General features: G+C 41.5%; 1 protein-coding gene across 4 annotated transcripts in view; it reads right to left on the bottom strand.

Annotated features, from left to right (window-relative positions):
* The window catches only part of ANKHD1 (ankyrin repeat and KH domain containing 1), a 116,050-nt gene extending 103,035 nt beyond the window's left edge, over positions 1-13,015 (bottom strand). For 2 of the 4 annotated variants that reach the window (XM_019924541.3, XM_019924544.3), the window contains exon 1: positions 12,577-13,009. In XM_019924541.3, coding sequence (XP_019780100.1) covers positions 12,577-12,870 — 294 coding nt within the window. In that variant the 5' untranslated portion in view covers positions 12,871-13,009. Of the gene's footprint in view, positions 1-12,576 lie in introns of all 4 variants that reach the window. The other 2 variants (XM_004315414.3, XM_019924539.3) reach the window with 2 other exon arrangements.
* Between the last annotated feature and the right edge of the window lie 204 nt (positions 13,016-13,219).

Raw genomic sequence — 13,219 nt, 5'->3', positions numbered from 1 at the left:
ACATCAGATATATTTAGACTACAACTACCCAAACTAATCACCTCCTCCCTCTTCAGTTTTGTCTCCTCTCAAACATATATCCAGGCTTTGTCAGGGAGGGGATGCATAAACAACAAACAAACACTACAACAACTTCCTCTTCTGGTAGCCTAGCAAACACAGGTTTAAATGATAAGAGTTCCCAACCATCCACCTTCAGTGTATACAAGAGGGGCAGAAATTTCAAGAAATGGAATATTATTAATGGAGGAGGGGTGGTTTTCGTGTGTGACCACAAATTCTGTAGCATATAAAATACCCTCTATTGTACCTCTTCCGAAGACCAGATGACGAGCACAAACATATCCAGTAACCCAGAATAGCCAAAAGAATCTTAAAAAAAAAACAAAATTGGAAGACTTACGCTTCCCAATTTCAAAACTTACTACAAACAACTACAGTAATCAAGACAGTATGGAACTGGCATGAGAAGACATATAGAACAGTGGAATAAAATAGAAATAAACACTCCAGAAATAAACCATCACATTTAAAGTCAACTGATTTTTGAAAAGGGTGTCAAGACAATTTAATGGAGAAAGAAGTATCTTTTCAACAAATGGTGCTGGGACAATTGGATCTCCACATTCAAAAGAATGAGGTTAGATCTCTACCTCCCATCTTACATAAAATCTCAATATGGATCAAAGACCAAAATGTAAGAGCTAAAAGTATAAAACTCTTAGAAGAAAAGAAGAAAACAGGTGTAAATCTTCATAACCTTGGATTATGCAATGGTCTCTTAGACATGACACCAAATGCACAAGTAACAAAAGAAAAACTAGTTAAATATAAAAATTGGGCCCAACCAAAATTTAAAATTTAATGGCACAGGACTTCCCTGGTGGTGCAATGGTTAAGAATCTGCCTGCCAATGCAGGGTACATGGGTTCGAGCCCTGGTCCGGGAAGATCCCACATGCCACGGAGCAACTAAGCCTGTGCGCCACAACTACTGAGCCTCTGCTCTAGAGCCCGCAAGCCACAACTACTGAGCCCGTGTGCCACAACTACTGAAGCCCGCGCACCTAGAGCCCATGCTCCGCAACAAGAAAAGCCACTGCAATGAGAAGCCCACACACTGCAACGAAGAGTAGCCCCTGCTCACTGCAACTAGAGAAAGCCCGTGTGCAGCAATGAAGACCCAACACAGCCAAAAATAAATAAATAATTTATTTAAAAACTTAAAAAAATAAAATTTAATGGCACAATCAAGAAAGTGAAAAGATGGCCCACAGAAAGGGAGAAAATATTTCCAAATCATGTATCTGATAAGGGACTGGTATGTATCCAGAATACATGTTTTTTCCTAAAAACAAACAACAAACATGATTCAACAATAAAAAGACAACCCAACCAAGAAATGGGAGAAAGATCTGAATAAACATTTCTCCAAAGACATACAAATGGACAACAAGCATATGAAAAGATGCTCAACTTCATTAGTCTTTGGAGAAATGCAAATCAGAGTCACAATGAGGTAAAACTCCAGGGGCTTTGCTGGTGGTGCAGTGGTTAAGAATACACCTGCCAGTGCAGGAGACACGGGTTCAAGCCCTGGTCTGGGAAGAGCGCACATGCTGCAGAGCAGCTAAGCCCGCGAGCCACAACTACTGAGCCCACATGCCACAACTATTGAAGCCCACATGCCTAGAGCCCATGTTCTGCAACAAGAGAAGCCACCACGATGAGAAGCCTGCGCACTGCAACGAAGAGTAGCCCCCCGCTCGCCGCAACTAGAGAAATCCCACACACAGCAACAAAGACCCAAGGCAGCCAAAAATAAATAAATAAGTAAATTTATTTTAAAAAAAAAAACAACTGAAAACTCCATACCCACTAGCATGGATATTAAAAAAAAAAAAATGTTAGCAAGGATGTGAAAAAATTGGAACCTTCATACACTGCTGGGAATGTAAAATCATGCAGTTGCTACAGAAAACAGCCTGGTGGTTTCTCAGAAAATAAAACAGAGTTATAATATGATCAAGGTTCCACTCCAAGGTATACACTCAAGGGAACTGAAAAGATATCGTCATAAAAAACTTGTACACAAATGTTCATAGTATCATTATTTACAATAGTCAAAATGTGGAAGTAGGGGCTTCCCTGGTGGCACAGTGGTTGAGAGTCCACCTGCCGATGCAGGGGACACGGGTTCATGCCCCGGTCCGGGAGGATCCCACATGCCGCGGAGCGGCTGGGCCAGTGGGCCATGGCCGCTGGGTCTGTGCTCCGCAACAGGAGAGGCCCCAACAGCGAAAGGCCCGCGTACCGCAAAAAAAAAAAAAAAAGTGGAAATAATCCAAATGTCATCAACCAATGAACAAAATGTGGTATATCCACAAAACATATTATTCCAATTTAGTACTGATACATGATACAACATGTAGAAATCTTGAAAACAATATACTAAGTGAAAGAAGTGAGGCACAAAAGATCACATATTGTATGATTCCATTTATATGAAATGCCCAGACTAGGCAAATCCAGTGAGACAGAAAGTGATTACCAAAGGCTGCAGGGACAGAATGGGAAATGCCTGCTAATGGGTACAAGGTTTTGTTTGGGGGTGATGAAAATTTTTTAAAATAGATAATGGTGAAGGTTGCACAACTTTGTGAATGTATTAAAAAAACACTGAATTGTACAATTTAAAGAGTGAATTCTATATTATGTGAATTCTATTTCAATTTTTTTAACTTTAGGAATTTGAATTTGAAAAATACTTCGGAAATTTAATAAATTTCCTATTTTGATAAATACACCGTGGTTATGTAAGAGAATGCCTTTCTTGTTAGGAAAGATACACTAAAGAATTTAAGGGTAAAAGAGACAGGATGTATGCAGTCTACTTTCAAATGATTCAGAAAATAAATTACTTGTTTGTCGAGAGAGAGAGGAATGGGACAAAATGAACAAAATTGGTCTGTCTAGATAAAGGATATATGGGAGGAGATCTTTGTACTTCTTGCAGCTTTCCAGTAAGTTTGAAATTATATCAAAATAAAATGTAGTAAAAAAAAAAGAGAGAATATATCCAATATAATTGGACTACTGCCCCTTTGGGGGTTTGCTCTTTGATAATGACAGTCTGTGTCACATATGTTACTGAATTTATCAACTGTACAATTTTTAAAAGGCCAAAATAGAAATGTAGAGATTTAGCAGAATAAGTAAACACGAGGAGAAAATCAATTAGAAGCTGATAAGTGCTGGAAGTACTTTCAAAGTGTACCACTCAAGGTATCAACTGACATGGCCAAACCTTTATTTTCTGACTCAGATTTCATAAAATGCCTATGTGAAAACTTTTAAATTCTACATCATTAAAGAAAATACTGCAGGTTCATTTATCTAGATTTAATACCAGATTGAGACAATTTTTCCGAAATGGAACTCATCCCATCTCTAGTGATAAAAAGCATAAAAAGTATTCTTCCTAGCATTTTATCAACATATGAAGCATCATGATCAATCACAAATTAGTCAATATGAGGACAAACAGGGAAAAAATAACGATTATATTACAGAAACATCTACTTAGGGACTTCCCTGGCGTTCAGTGGTTAAGACTTCACCTTCCAATGAAGGGGATGCAGGTTCGATCCCTGGTCAGGGAGCTAAGATCCCACGTGCCTTGTGGCCAAAAAACCAAAACATAAAACAGAAGCAATATGGTAACAAATCCAATAAAGACTTAAAAAAAGAAAAAATAAACATCTACTTAGAGCACAGTATTCCATGTGAACTGGGTTCAATGGCTTCAGGGAGGACATCAGTGAGTGCTCAGTCTCCTCCTGTCATAGAAGCTTTCAAATGTTTTGTCAGTCTCAAGCTTTTTGATTTGCTAATATCTACTGTGGTGAAACAATTATGTAAGATTTGTATTCAAACTTGTTCTCATAAAGCAATCTATAGATTCAATGCAATCCCTATCAAAATCCCACGGCATTTTTTACAGAAATATAAAGACCCATCCTAAAATTCACGTGGAATCTCAAGGAACCCTAGCTAGTCAAACAATCTTGAAAAAGAAGAACACAGTTGGAGGATTAATACTGCCTGACTTCAAAACTTACTACTAAAGCTACAGTAATAAAAACAGTGAGATACTAGCATAAAGTCAGACATATACACCAATGGAATAGAACAGAGAGCCCAGAAAAAACCTTCCCATATAAGATCAATTCAATTCAACCAAGATACCAAGACCACTCAATGGAGAAATTACAGTCTTTTCAACAAGTGGTGCTGGAAAAACTGGATATCCACAAGCTACAGAATGAAGTTAGATGCTGACCTTACACCAAAAACAAAAGTTAACTCAAAATGGCTCAAAGACCTAAATGTAAGAGCTAAAAGGATAAAATTCTTAGAAGAAAACATTGGGAAAAAATCTTCATGACATAGGATTTGGCAACAACTTTATGGATATGAAACCAAAAGCACAGACAATAAAAGAAAAAAACAGATAAACTGAACTTCATCTAAACTAAAACCTTTTAAGCACAAAAGGACGACAGAGTAAAAAGGCAACCAATGGAATATTAGAAAATGTGTGCAAATTATACATGTGATAGGGATTAACATCCAAAGAACTCCTACAATTAAACAATGAAAAAACAACCCAATTAAAAATGGGCAAAGGGGGAATTCCCTGGTGGTCCAGTGGTTAGGACTTGGCGCTTTCACTGCACGGGCCCAGGTTCAATCCCTGCCTGATCACGGAACTAAGATTCCACAAGCTGGGCAGTGTGGCCAAAAAAAAAAGAGCCAAAGGATTTGAATAGACATCTCTCCAAAGACGATACACAAATGGCCAATAAGCACATGAAAAAGATGTTCAACATCAAACCCACACCCATTAGGATGGCTATTCTCAAAAATAGAAAGCAAGTATTGGCTAGAATATGGAGAAATCAGAATCCTTGTGCTTTGCCAGTGGGAATGTAAAATGGTACAGCTGCTATGGAAAACAGTATGGTGGTTCCTCAAAAAATTAAAAATAGAATTAACAGATGTTCCAGCAATCCCACTTCTGGGTATATACCAGAAAAGAAGCAAAAGCAGGGACTTGAACAGGTATTTATATACCTATGTTCACAGCAGCATATTCACAACAGCCAAAAGGCAGAGGAGCAATCCAAGTGTCCATCAACAGATGAATGAATAAACAAAATATGGTATACACATACAATAGAACAGTATTCAGCTAAGTGTCAGACATGCTGCAAACATGGATGAACCTTGAAGGCATTATGCTAAGTAAAATAAGCCAGTCACAAAAAGTAGAAAAATTGTATGATTTCACTTATTTGAGATACCTAGAGTAGTCAAAATCATAGAGAAAGAAAGTAGAATTGTGGTTGCTAAGGGGCTGGAGAAGGGAGGACAGGGCATTACTGTCTAATGGGTACAAAGTTTCAGTTTTGGAAGATGAAAAAGTTCTGGAGATGGCTGGTGGTGATGGTTGCACAACAATGTGAATGTACTTAAAACCACTTTAAAATGGTTAAAATGGTAAATTCTGGACTTCCCCAGCGGTCCAGTGGTTAAGACTTCACACTTCCACTGCAGGGGGCGAGGGTTCAATCCTTTGTCGAGGAACTAAGATCCCACATGCCACACGGCATGGCCAAAACAAACAGGTAAATTTTATGTTATGTACATTTTAACACAATTTTTAAAAATGGTTAAAATGGTAAATTTTGTTATCCTTGTTTTACCACAATTTTAAAAAATTGTTCTCAACCTAACTGTCCTCATTACAAAGCATCAAAACTTGACAATTTAATAAACTGTTCTCCTGTTCAACTCTTTGGTTCTTGGGGCTAATCCCTGGGAGTGTACTTGCCTTTTTCTTTTCAAAATTGCAAACTAACGCAGTGAATCAAACGACTAGGATACGGTGGGATATCTACTTTAAAAAAACAAACAAACAAAAAAACTCTTTCTACTAATGAAAACAGCATCCATTAAGGGAAAAACTGTGAGAACAGAAGGCTGTAGAGCGGAGGAAGAGCAGAATGTGTTCTTTGACAAACTGTTGCTAAATTTCAGCTTATCAAATAAAAAAAAGCTTTATATACAACTTTACTTTCCTCCTGGTTTAGGTAAAGTTGACCAGAAAAAAGGTAAACCAGTCAATCATCAAAAGGCAAATGATCTTTATTCATAGGAAACATACACTATAAGTAACTACCAATAGAATAGCACACAGATTTTAATTTTTACAAATTAAAACCAATGTTTCCCATAGTGGCAAAGTTGGTTATATGCCTTTCTATACTGGTACTTCTAATACTTCTTAATTCGCTTAAAATGAATAATAATAAGACCTAAACTTTCCGAGTTTAAGTGCAATTACAAAATTACCTTAAAGTAGTGTTCCTCCAATACTCAATGGCACACCTTTGACTGCCTTTTTTTTTTTAATAATTTTTTAAAATTTTATTTATTTTTATTTTTGGCTGCCTTGGGTCTTAGTTGCTGCGTGCGGGCTTTTCCCTAGTTGCCACGAGCGGGGGGCTACTTCCTTGCGGTTCGTAGGCTTCTCATTGGGTGGCTTCTCTTGTTGCAGAGCACGGGCTCTAGGCGCAGGGGCTTCAGTAGTTGTTGCACTCGGGCTCCATAGTTGTAGCTCGTGGGCTCCAGAGTGCAGGCTCAGTAGTTGTGGCGCACGGGCTTAGCTGCTCTGCAGCATGTGGGATCTTCCCGGAACAGGGATTGAACCTGTATCCCCTGCACTGGCAGGCGGATTCTTAACCACTGCGCCACCAGGAAGTCCCTGACTGCCTTCTTAATATACTGATTGATCTACATGGCAGTCACCAATTTCATAATATAAAAGTTTTCCAACAAGGTCAACTACGGATTAAATGCTAGTTTGAGAAGGCATTTCCTAAGCAACTAATTAAGTTCATGCATCAGAAGAGAAACAGTCAGCAGGACAATGTAGCAGTTAAGATAACTATAATGGGAGTCACATAACCTATTTTCTACTATAAATTAGCTGTGTGATCCTGAGCAAGTCATTCAGATCAATGGTTCCCAGACTGTTGAGGCTTTACCCAGAGTCCTAACATGAACTTTCCAATTTGATATTTTGTCAAACACGATTATTTTAAAAATTAATTTCATAAGAGTAGGAAGGGCATTATCTCAAAGTAGAAACAAGTGAGAGGACTTCCCTGGTGGCGCAGTGGTTAAGAATCCGCCTGCCAATGCAGGGGACAGGGGTTCGAGCCCTGGTCCGGGAAGATCCCACATGCCGCGGAGCAACTAACCCCGTGGACCACAACTACTAAGCCTGCGCTCTAGAGCCCGTGAGCCACAGCTACCGAGCCCGCGAGTCACAACTATTGAAGCTCATGTGCCTAGAACCTGTGCTCTGCAACAAGAGAAGCCACTGCAATGAGAAGCCAACGCACCGCAACGAAGAGTTAACCCCGCTCACCGCAACTAGAGAAAGCCCGTGCGCAGCAACAAAGACTCAACGCAGACGAAAATAAATAAATAAATAAAAAATTTAAAGTGTAAAGGGCAGGACACTTGGGAGCAGGAGTAAGGTCAAGACTTTTTACTGTATTTGCCTTTATATTAGTCTTATGAACTGTACAAATGTAAATCACCTATGAAAATGTACTAAATAACCAAAAGAAAACCTCTACATACTTCGAGTTTCACAAAAAGGTTTTCCTCTACCCATACCTAATCAACTGTTTCGACCAACCATCCATATAACCATACTCACCAACGAATCATTTTACGTAAAGTCTTAAGGCTTTATAGAATGAAACTTGTGCAAGGTTGATGCTCATGCAATATAAAGAATTGTTACAGGGGCTTCCCTGGTGGCACAGTGGTTGAGAGTCTGCCTGCCACTGCAGGGGACACAGGTTTGAGCCCTGGTCCGGGAAGATCCCACATGCTGCGGAGCAACTAAGCCCAGGCGCCACAACTACTGAGCCTGCATTCTAGAGCCCGTGAGCCACAACTACTGAGCCCATGTGCCACAACTACTGAAGCCTGCGTGCCTGGAGCCCAAGCTCTGCAACGGGAGAGGCCACCTCAATGAAAGGCCTGTGTACCGCAGCAAAGAGTGGCTCGTGTTCACCACAACCAGAGAGAGCCCACTCGCTGCAGTGAAGACCCAACACAGTCAAAAATAAAATAAATTAAATAAATTTTTAAAAATTGTTACAGTAATAACATGTAATTTTTCCTTCAATCGACATTTTTATGTCTCCAAAATTTGCTCACTAGAATGCAAAGGTATATTTCCTATTTTATCACTATTGATGATAATTTATGAAGTAAAGTCTTTCTACCTTGAACAAAGTCCCCATAAAGGATTTTTAGAAATTCATTTTCATGGACAATAAATGAATTTTTCAAAAACAATACAGCATTTTAAGTTTCCTAAAATTATAAATTTACCATGGAAAATTTACAACATTAAACCAGTCCGGGGCTTCCCTGGTGGTGCAGTGGTTAAGAATACGCCTGCCAGGGCTTCCCTGGTGGCGCAGTGGTTGAGAGTCCGCCTGTCGATGCAGGGGACGCAGGTTCGTGCCCGGGTCCGGGAAGATCCCACATGCCGCAGAGCGGCTAGGCCCGTGAGCCATGGCCGCTGAACCTGCGCGTCCGGAGCCTGTGCTCCGCAACGGGAGAGGCCACAACAGTGAGAGGCCCACGTACAGCAAAAAAAAAAAAAAAAAAAAAATACGCCTGCCAATGCAGGAGACACGGGTTCGAGCTCTGGTCCGGGAAGATCCCACATGCCACGGAGCAACTAAGCCCGCCTGCCGCAACTACTGAAGCCTGCGTGCCTACAGCCCGTGCTCCGCAACAAGAGAAGTCACCGCAATGAGAAGCCCACACACCGCAACGAAGAGTAGCCTCCGCTCAACATAACTAGAGAAAGCCCCCGCAGAAACGAAGACCCAATGCAGCCAAAAATAAATAAATAAAATAAAATAAATTAAATTTAAAAAAAATAGAACACCTGTCCGTACCCTCTTTCAATTTCTCTCTTGTTCAGGTTATGAGCATAAGCCCTGAGATGCTATTAAAAGCAGTGACTCACCTTGTTTACCTGAACTTTGAATACAGAGTATTCATGACAAAATTGCCATCCCAGATAAGAGTGGGCCTCTAGACCAGTGATTCTCAACCAGGGGTGATTTTGCCCCACAAGACATTTGGCTTTGTCTAAGGACAGTTTTAGCTGTCACAATTGGGTGGGTTTTACTGGCATCTAGTGAGTAAACGCCAAGGATGCTGCTAAAGCACAGGAGAGCCCCTCACAACAAAGTATTATCTGGCCCCAAATGTTGATACGTTGCTGTTGAGAAACATTGCTCTATCTAGATAGTAGGTCATAAGTAACCCTAAAGGAAATCATCCATCTGCTATTAGAGAAAATCAGAATGGACCCTCTGTATGGTGTGTGCTTTTGACTCTTTAACATAATCTTCAGGAAAAAAAAAAAACCCCTACAAAGCTTTTGCTATAATTTGCTATAAAATGTTGTACACAATTTCCATGTGCTTTTAACTAATTGTAAATACAGCACCTGTCTCAAGATAGGATATCTATCTTTTAAGTGTGTATATGAACATGTATACATATACATATAGGCCTATATAGGCCTGGAAATTTTTCTAAAAGAAAAATTTCAATACTGGTTATCTCTGAAGAGTGGGATTTGAAGGGTCAGTAGAGGTGAGAAGAACTTTTACTTTTCATCTTATATCTACTATCTACACTGTTGAACTTTTTTACCATAGGACTATATTACTTTTATAATTTTAAAAGGAAGATGTCACACACATAGACATACAGTATATGCATATTCTTAAGACAAAAGATTAAAGATCATAAACCTCACCAAAATCCTTTCTTTAGGAATTTTATTTTCCTTTTACCTTACTTAAAAAAAAAAAAGACTACAAATCTAAAGTTAACATTTAAAAAGAGATTTTTAAAGAATTTTCAACCTGACTTCTATTCTGAAAAATGGGTACATTTCAAAATAATCCAATGCAAGTTCTGACTCTTCTATTCAAGGCCCTGGACAGCTAAGGAACATGCTCAGCATGCCTGAAGAAATACAAAACAGGTATTCACCCCAATGTTTAAAACAACAAGAACCAAATATCCCAAATGGTGACATTCCCTAAGCTAGCACAATTCTAATATAAAAAATTTACAAAAAGATCCAAGCCCCTTCTTCAAACTAAAAGGTGTTTTGACTTAGCCAGCAAGGAAAGTACCTTGTTTTTTCTCAGCTGTAGGCTCTGATAATGAATAGAAAAGAGGTCCTTAAAGTATCTACATTTCTGTATACCAAATGTACAGAATTTCAACTAACTCTAGAGCAAATGCACTGGGCCTCCACATTTCTTACTCATTTCTCACCTAGTCCTGCCCCATTCAGGGAACAAGACAAACTTCACTCTCAAACTACAAACCAACCCATCTCTCTGAATGTCTACATTCTAAATATTTGGTTCTAAAACATCTAGGTATGATGAAAATAAAGATGCTATTATTATTCATCAAACGCCAGTTGGGTGAGTGTTTTTTGAAGAATATCATGTATGGTCTTTTCACACTGGAAATTCAAAGTTAATAATATGGGAGAAGACACTCATCTTGTCAGAGAGAAAAGAAAATCCAAGAAATTTGCTTGGGAAAAAAAGGTCATTTCACTCACAAAGGTACAGACTATATCCTACCACACATAATATACAACAGACACTAGATATTCCAGGAATTTCTTCTCCATGTCATATGGATGCGCGAACAAGCCTCACATAAATGGTTATTTCAAAAGCTCATTTACCCAGATATAACACATGAGCCCATAGAGTTAGATTCATAACTTCGGAAGCTCACTAGCACTCTACCTCTGAAGAAATTTAAGAATACTACTGAAGTAAAAACAAATGTGTGATGTTTCATCTCATCAATGACAATTATGCAAAAATGGTCCAGAAAATCAAGGACATCATCCTTCTATCACATCCAGACCAAAGCAAACCTTTTCAGTCTCTCTTAGAAGTTTCAAAGAAAAATAGACTCTAATCTTTTAGAGCCTAAAGATATTCCCACTTTATTTCTTAGGTAAAAGGTAAATGTGTTCTAGGTTCATCTCTCATCAATTTTCATTCAACGTCTAAATGAAAGCGTTCCACAAGCCCAGGAGTGGAAGTGCTCCAGAGAGTCTCTCCCTAACTGCCTACTCAAATAAAATCCTGTCCCACCTTGGCTTAGAAGTTATTTCTCTTATAGTGAAATTCAAAGATACAGATATTCAAGGAACTATCTCCTTTACAACCCACACAGTTTTTTCCAAAGCAAAATATTGGGGTTAGAATACACTAAGGTTTTAAATCTAAAGGAATTCCTGTTCAGACCAAGAATGGCAAGACTGCGCACTAAATGTATTCTACAACCCACAAATGCAGTGTCTCCTTATTCCTCTCAAATACAAAAGCCAGGATAGTTGTACATATATAGAAATCCCTGTACTTTAAGACCAACACTGGAGGTTAAAATGTCATAGGGGGTGAACCAGGCACCTTAGAACCAAAATAGAATACTCTGAGCACTTAGAACAATAGTCATCACAAGACAGTACTATAACCAAGCCAAAGTCAAGGGAAAAAAGTGCAGATATAAAATATCTCCTTTTGCTCTAGAGCCCAAAAGTTGATGCCTACCATTCTAGGTTGCCTAGACCTAAAAAGGCCCAGTATAGGAGTTAAAAGAAACTAAGGACCTGATAACAAATTTTCCTCACTGCAAAAGGTGTCCATACAGGGCCTCATCTTCTCCAAGCCTAAAAATCTCCAGAGTTCAGCTATCCAGCTGTTGCGAAGCTCAAAGATGCACTGGAACTTTCTTTTCCTGTCTAACTTCACACAAAGTTCCAGGCGCAAGACTCACGTGATTTTTCAGCGCAAAAGCAGAGAGCTCCTTAGTACTCACCTGTTTCAAACTATAGAGGGGAATTAAGACCCCTCCTTAAACACACAAGTAAGGCATAAGGCAAATAATGTCCAACCCTGCAACTCTGACGAGAGACACAGTACAGTGGCAATGCTCTTTAGGCAAGCCAGCTCTGTCTCTCTGTCTCTGTCTCACTCTCCCTCTCTCACCCTGACCCTCTGTCTCGCTCTCTCAGTACCAAGGGCAGGGACTCTGGCAAGACCCCGCCCCCCCATCTCCAAAGCGGGGTGGGCGGGAGGTGCCCGAGGAGTCCCGGTTCCCGCGCGAAGCTCAGAGACCAAAGGATTCTCTATTGTGGGGCTATGGATGGTGACGGGAAGCGGTCCGGCTCGAGCCGCGGGCTGAAGAGTAAGCCGAGGGCGCACTAGGCCCGCACCGCTGCCACTGCCGCCATGGAGCCGATCGCTGTCAGAAAACGACTCCGCCTGAGCAGCGGGAGGGTGGCCCCTGCCCTGCGCCGGCCCAGAGTGAATTCGTGCCTCAAGCTGTGTGGGAGGCGGGGGTCCCCGAGCCGTACCTCGGACACCTCGTCCTCGTCGCTACCAGAGGCACCACCTCCACCCCCGGTCCTCAGGACGGCAGCCGCCAACTTGAAATCCAGCGCCGCGGCGTCCCCTCCGCCCGCACCGCTGCCGCCGCCACCGACTCCCGGAGCCGGCCCGGCCTCCCCAAAGAGTCTCACGGTGCGGATTCCCAGTCCGACCCCTCCCGGCGGAGGCGGCTCCGAGGCCCCGGCTGGGGCGGATCGCGGAGCCACTGAGTCCAGATCCTCCTCAAAGGAGGTGCCGCCGCCTCCGCCGTCGGTCAGCATGGTTCTCACGCGAAGCCAGAGACGCTGCCGAGTCACTCGCGGCCGCGGCCACCGCCGCCGCCAATCCCGGGAAACGAGAGGACCAGCAGGAGGAAGAAGCGTCTCCTTCCCCCCCGTCCCAGCAGCGCCACTAACTTCTCACTGCCTAACCTGCTGCCTCCCGCCCCCACACTCGCCACTGGCTGCAGCTCCCCAGCGGCTGCAGCTCATTGGCCAAGGCGAGCCGTCGCTCAGACTCTTCGTCACGCGCCGCTCCCTGGCTCGCAGCCCCCAAGCTGCGTTGACCCGCGCAGGCCTAGGCGGTTGCGAACACCCGCCTACTATTCCCCACGTGCCGACTTCCGGTCTT

Source organism: Tursiops truncatus, chromosome 3, assembly GCF_011762595.2.
Source record: "Tursiops truncatus isolate mTurTru1 chromosome 3, mTurTru1.mat.Y, whole genome shotgun sequence".
Lineage (NCBI taxonomy): Eukaryota > Metazoa > Chordata > Mammalia > Artiodactyla > Delphinidae > Tursiops > Tursiops truncatus.
Note: the sequence above shows the minus strand (reverse complement) of the source record. Positions and strands in the feature narration are given on the sequence as shown.